The sequence below is a fragment of the Berghia stephanieae genome, chromosome 8 (assembly GCF_034508935.2).
Source record: "Berghia stephanieae isolate SIO BIC M18660-M18661 chromosome 8, UCSD_Bste_1.3, whole genome shotgun sequence".
NCBI classification, from domain to species: domain Eukaryota; kingdom Metazoa; phylum Mollusca; class Gastropoda; order Nudibranchia; family Aeolidiidae; genus Berghia; species Berghia stephanieae.
This window is the reverse complement of record NC_088367.1, coordinates 54,038,453-54,045,117: the sequence shown is the minus strand read 5'-3', so window position 1 is coordinate 54,045,117 and position 6,665 is coordinate 54,038,453. Positions and strand designations below refer to the sequence as shown.

The 6,665-nt window shown below is 38.4% G+C and overlaps 2 protein-coding genes across 2 annotated transcripts in view; one reads left to right on the top strand and one right to left on the bottom strand.

The window, feature by feature from the left end:
- The first annotated feature begins 267 nt into the window (after positions 1–267).
- Positions 268–6,665, top strand: part of LOC144978877 (solute carrier family 23 member 2-like) — a 39,400-nt gene continuing 33,002 nt past the window's right edge. Inside the window, exon 1 of the mRNA XM_078925465.1 lies at positions 268–397. The gene's annotated coding sequence lies outside the window, so the exon portion shown is untranslated. The remainder of the gene's footprint in view (positions 398–6,665) is intronic.
- LOC144978881 (uncharacterized) overlaps positions 1,253–6,665 on the bottom strand; it is a 7,233-nt gene continuing 1,820 nt past the window's right edge. Inside the window, exons 2-3 of the mRNA XM_078925469.1 lie at positions 6,428–6,642; positions 1,253–2,757 (exon numbers count right to left, since the gene is read on the bottom strand). Of these exons, the coding sequence (XP_078781595.1) occupies positions 2,106–2,757; positions 6,428–6,636 (861 nt within the window). The 5' untranslated portion in view covers positions 6,637–6,642 and the 3' untranslated portion in view covers positions 1,253–2,105. The remainder of the gene's footprint in view (positions 2,758–6,427; positions 6,643–6,665) is intronic.

Below are 6,665 nucleotides of genomic sequence, written 5' to 3'. Positions count from 1 at the left end.
AGTCGTCAGGGAAAGGGTTAATTGATACTGCACGACGTGCACTAATATTCAGGTCTGATAACCCAATTTATGATGTGCTCATCATTGTAATACAAATCTAAAAAAGTCATTTTAAAAAAATGACGCAAAATGTTTGTCCATTACAACAATGTTAAACTAGGCCCATAATTATTCTGTTCGGATGTCAGACCTGTGCATATATGCACACGAAGAGTAGAATTGATTTCATTTAGGAATGTACGTCTTGTCAAACACAGATAAAATTAATTTTATAACTAGTCTAGGAATGAAAGCTAATCTCTGTCTGTCTGTCTGTGTTTGACGAGACGTCACGATTCTAAAATGGTGTGTAGTGTGTAGTGTGTCTCGTTCGTCATTCGTTGGTTGTTAAGTTGAGGTAAGAAATAAATTTACTCTCTTCAATAAAAAAACATTATGTTTTATATAATGCATATTTAATAAGGATCGGCTATGGTCTTGTGGTATGACACTCGGATTCGGATCGGAAGGTCCTGGGTTCGAGCCTTGCTCGTCGCATAGTTGAGCCCTTGGAAAAGGCTCTTTACTCATATTCTCTCACTACACTCAGGTGTAAAATGAGTACTTAGTCGTTAACAGCGTTGTCTCTGTCGGAAATAAACTGTAATATCGCCAAACAGGCGTCATGTCTCGTCCTACATGTTAAGTGTTGCTGTTGGTCAGGGACCCCTTGTAATGCGATTTGAGCACGTTTAGTGGATATTTCTCTATATAAAAGCTCAAACTCAGCTTTGGCTATTCAAAGAAAGAAGGGAGATTGTTCTAAAGTTAGTTGATTTTTGCATGTCAATTGGATTCAGTAGTCTGATGTTACGCTGCCCGGCAACGGCGGCCATCTTGGTTCTAAACAAAGAAAATCATTACTTTTTATTCTTCATGCTGGCTATAACTTTTCATATGCCTTGTGATCAGAATGTGTAAAAGTAAAAACATGATCAAATTTATGTGTTTTTTTCCTCTGGATACGCGTTTATGCTCGCCGGAGAAATATTTCATACGGGCGTCCGCCTTTGTTCCGATAGTTTAGAGCCAGTGTTACTAAGTTACCACGCGTCATTAGGAAGGAAGTGACGTTACGATTGTTGAAGAGTATTGTTAGTTGTTAGTGTTGTATATTAAGTATAAACATGTATGCCTTTTGAATTTTGTTATGGATTAATCAATTTGTAAATGTTGCTGCTCGAAGCTCGAATAAATAAATAACAATGTGAAATTAAATGTAAGCTTCAATTTAATATACGAAAACAGATAAAATGGACGTTTCGGGTTTCCCCTTTATCAACAAAACAGGATGAATGAATCGCTACAGACGGATGAGATAATGCGATAATCTCATTCGTCTGTAATGTTTCATTCATTCAGCTTCAGCGAGGACGAGAGACGCATGCGCACAACCAACATGACGTTCTCTCTCTAATAACTTTTCCGCCGGTGACGTCACAGACTATGGGTGAAGTCCAACCAAGGGACGCTACTCTTCCGCTAATCTCATTCCCTATATATAGAACTATCAACTCTCTCTCTGTTCACATGAATAGATATCGAACATAATTTGTTCCTTTTCTATTCATATTGAACTATAGAGAATTGTATAGTTGACGTGACGTAAACAAGCCATAGCTTAGAAGATAATGACAATATTTAATTTAGGAATGTTTCTGCTCAAAGCTTTATGGTGATTTTATTGTTAGATGTCTACAAGTAAAACACATTTATGGGGCTTTTTGTCGTAAATTTGATGTTCAATCATAAACAATAGAAACAAGTGAATGGTTTTTTAAAACGGATTTTTGCAAAAAAAAAAAAAAAAAAAAAAAAAAAAGGTTTAAAGATTGAGAGATATCTCCAACGAGGTAAGTGTCTTATTTTGGAGAATCCGTGTTTAAAAATTTGGCCAGAAAACTCGTCCTTCAAATATCCATCGATTTAAATTACCCTCATCTTGGCAAAAACTCTCAAACCTGAAATTGAGAATTTTTACCAAGATGAGGGTCATTTAAATCGATCGATGTTCGAAGGACAAGTTTTCTGGTCAAATTTTAAAACATGGGGTTTTACAGGGAGTACTAGCCAACATGGACATCAGACGAAGGGTATTTCAATCTAAAATTCTTGAAGTACGTATGGCAATCATTGGGCGCCTCATCACCAGGACTCCCCCCTCCAAAGAAAGTGGAAAACACAAACCCTCTCAAGTGATGGTGGCTGCTCTTTCTGATGACCAAGTTATCGATGGTGTAGCATTCCCTGGTGTCGTCTTTGTAAATGACGCACAACTTGACACTCCCGTCAGCTGTGGTCGGACTGCTGTTGAGGTGCACGAGTTCCATAACTGTCTGCCATTTCCCGTTTCTAAAATGAATCTTTCCACGAGCCAGAGAATGTCCGTAGTCGTAGTTGGTATGGACATCATCACGATGGCCGAAGTCTTCCTTCTGGTGGTCTGATATATAGGCGTACAGCTCGCCTTCTCCGTCGTTTCTCCACATGAGTCTTAGGGAGAAACACGTTGAGGGGTTGTGTCCACCAGAACATTTGTAAGCACCGTCGCCTTTCTCGCCTCCGAACAAGCCTGGGAGTTTACCCATATTCCCCCAGCCGAAGTTTTCAAAGTATACATCGTACATGAGAATCAAATTGTCCACGTCATCGTGTAGTTCTGATGGTGTGCTGTAGAAGCCCCCTCCCCTGTGACTTGTTTTCGTGTAGGATCCTTTCCTGCGGTTATGGAATTATATATTATCAATACAAACAATGTAGTGTTATATAAATATATAGTGCTATGTAAACATATCGTGTTATAAAAACATATTGCGTTTTATAAACATATAGTGTTATGTAAACATATAGTGATGTGTAAACATATAGTGTTATGTAAACATATAGTGTTATGTAAACATATAGTGTTATGTAAACATATAGTGATGTGTAAACATATAGTGTTATGTAAACATATAGTGTTATGTAAACATATAGTGTTATGTAAACACATAGTTATTCATAAACACATAGTTATTTATAAACACATAGTGTTGTATAAACATAAAGTGTTATGTAAACATAAAGTGTCATGTAAACATAAAGTGTCATGTAAACATATAGTGTTATGTAAACATAAAGTGTTATATAAACACATAGTTATTTATAAACTCATAGTGTTGTATAAACATAAAGTGTTATGTAAACATAAAGTGTTATGAAAACATAAAGTGTCATGTAAACATATAGTGTTATGTAAACATAAAGTGTCATGTAAACATATAGTGTTCTGTAAACATAAAGTGTCATGTAAACATAAAGTGTCATGTAAACATATAGTGTTATGTAAACATATAGTGTCGTATGACAGTCGATAGAAGAGTTGACTTGCAACAGTTTACTCTCAATAATTCTGATTAATTACACACACACATACACACACATACACACACACACACATATATATATATAACGTTAAAAATAAACATGATGCGAATGGTCTCCACGAGTCAATTGTTGGTACGGTGGACAAGCATGCTCCCTTAACAACTAGAGCAGTAAAAGTGAGACGTCAAGCACCCTGTTATAATACCGAAATAAAATTGAATGGATTAGCCAGGAGGCGGGCAGAAAGAAAATGGCTCAAGTCCAGAGATGCTGTCGATAAGAAGCGATACATCGCGGCTAGAAATGATGCAAAAGCCGTCAATTTCAGGGCCAAAAAGAAATTCTATGAAGAAAGCCTCAAAAACGTGGGACGTTCGAGACAATTCTTTGCCTTGACCAAGGAACTGCTGGGACAACAGACGCAACCAGCTCTCCCATCTTTAATCGATCGTGCAGATCTACCAACTCGCTTTGGTCAATATTTTAAAGAAAAAACGGATACCATCAGGAAAGAACTCTCGTCTGAATCGATCCATACAACATTTGACACGTTTCATGGTGATTCATTAACACATTTTTCAAAGATTACTGAAGCTGACTTATGTGATTGCATTATGTCGTCTCCAACTAAAAGTTGTGATTTAGACCCCTTAAATACTGCCATTTTAAAAAAATGCATTGATGTAATTTTAACACCATTTACATGTATTGTTAATAATTCGTTGCAGTCAGGTGCTGTACCAGACATTTACAAAGTTGTCATGTCAAACCCCTTTTGAAAAAACCTGATCTCGATAAAGAGAACTTAAAAAACTATCGCCCTGTCTCTAATCTTCCTTTTCTCTCTAAGATCTTAGAAAAGCTTGTTTTGAAACAATTACTGTCTCATCTTAAAAATAATTGTCTTGAAGAAAAATTTCAGTCTGCTTATAGGCAACATCATTCGACGGAAACTGCACTTGTTAGGGTTGTTAATGATCTCCTCTCTGTTATAGACAATGGTTCATGTTCTTTGCTGAATTTGCTTGACCTATCGTCTGCTTTTGATACTATTGATCACAATCTTTTCTCAAACGTCTTGAAATTACTTATGGCGTGTCTGGTGCAGCGCTTGATTGGTTTAGGTCATATTTGTTTAATCGTAAACAGATTATTACGGTGGATGAATATAGATCGGAGGAAATCTTTCTTGATTGTGGGGTTCCCCAGGGTTCAGTACTTGGACCCGTTCTTTTTGTTTTGTACGTTGGCCCTCTGTTAAAATCATCAGAAGTTTTGGTCTGTCTTACCATCAATACGCTGATGATACGCAATTGTACTGCGTTTCCAATACGAGAAATTTACAAGAAGTATCAGCCAATAGTAAAAATTGTATCCAAAGTGTTAAGAAATGGATGAATGAGAACAGACTGAAACTGAATGATGATAAGACGGAGGTGCTGTATGTGGGGAACAGGAAGTGGAAAAGTGAAACAGATTTGAAGTTGGGGGATGCCTCTATTCAAATTGTTGACAAAGTGAAAAACCTTGGCACATTCTTAGACTCTGGACTGTCGATGGAGCATCAGGTTAATAATTTGGTTAGATCTCTCTTTTTCCAACTAAAAAAGATTGCTTCCATTAGACGGTTCATATCTGAGGAGGTGACCAAGCACCTGGTTGTGTCCCTCGTACTATCGAAATTGGATTATTGTAATGCTCTGTTGTTTGGCGTTTCGCAATACAATCTGAAACGTCTTCAGATTGTCCAAAACAGCGCTGCCAGACTAGTATTCATGAAGCGTAGGTGCGACTCTGCCGGACCTCTACTTCATGACCTGCATTGGCTGCCTGTTGGGAAAAGAATTAAATTCAAAGCTTGTGTTTTAGTGTATCGTTGTCTTGAAGGTACTGCCCCTTCCTACCTTTCAGAACTAATTGAAAGATATTCAAAACCCCGCCCCTTACGTTCGGCCAGTGATTCCACAAAACTAGTTGTCCCTCGAATTCGGAAAAATGCTGGAATGAGATCCTTTTCTCATTTCGGACCCTCTATTTGGAACGCCTTACCGCAGAGCATTCGTGAAAAAGAATCTTTGTCTATTTTTAAACGTTCGCTTAAAACATATTTGTTTCGATTTTAGTAGATGGTATGAGAAGCAAGATAGGTTTGGTTTGTGTTGTGTGTTGTGTGTGTGTGTGTGTGTTATGTGTGCGTGTGTGTGTGTGTGCGTGTGTGTGTGAATGAGTATGTTTCAGCCAAAGTAATTTGTAATTTAAGCGCTTAGAGTCTGGTGTCTCGGAGTTATAGCGCTATATAAGTTTTCAGCATTATTATTATTATTATTATTATTATTATTATTATTATTATATATGTGTGCGTGTGTGTGTGTGTGTGTGTGTTATTAATCAAAAGTAGATTCGCTGCCACCCCGTGTCTCCTCTTGATGGCGGAGAGACCTGGCAAAACTATTTTTAGTAGCAGGATGTATAGGCAGATTCTTATCGTAACGTAGCGTAAAAGAGAGAGGATGGGTGGTCTTTATTGACGACCAGCATTCATTTGGGCTAGAAAACAAGACGCCATCACAATGAAACCAGAAGATCATTTGCCCAACGTATTTATCCAGCTCTACGGAGCACTGGTTTTTACACTTCAAAGGAGATTAGATCCCCGTGTGGTGTCCGGGGTCCCTCAACTGAGAGGGTCAAGAATAGCCCAACGCCAAGCCAGCGGGTCGTAAAAGGCGACTAATGGTGTGTGATTCCCCCATCTTTGAGTCACTCGGTCCTCCAGGTTGGGGGTTAGAACCAGTATTTTCACATCACACGAATGTTCCCTATATATAGAACGAAGTTGACGTCACTCATGTCTTTGTTATTGTTTTTTGTCATCCACGTTTATGAATTATTTTCACTAAACTGTATTATTCAGACTATAAAAGTTCATGGTTACACATAGTTTTGTGTGTATGTCCACTATACTTCCGGATGGCAATGTTGTGAGCTTCTTAGCCACCCGCATACTATCTATTTCAATTACCTGTAATGGACGGACAACGAATCTCCGTGTTTGTCGCTAAACCCTAGCGAGTCTTCCCCCCAGTCCGCGTGAACGGGATGGAAGGGCTTGAGAAGATCGTCAAAGTTATTCGTGTCAGGCGGGGCCGATACCCTCCATATTTCCACGGACGCCTCGGAGATTCGGCAGACGAGAAGTCCCAGAGTCCATAGAACGGATATCACAGACATCGCCGTCTGGTGTTGGAGAAAAGGGAAGA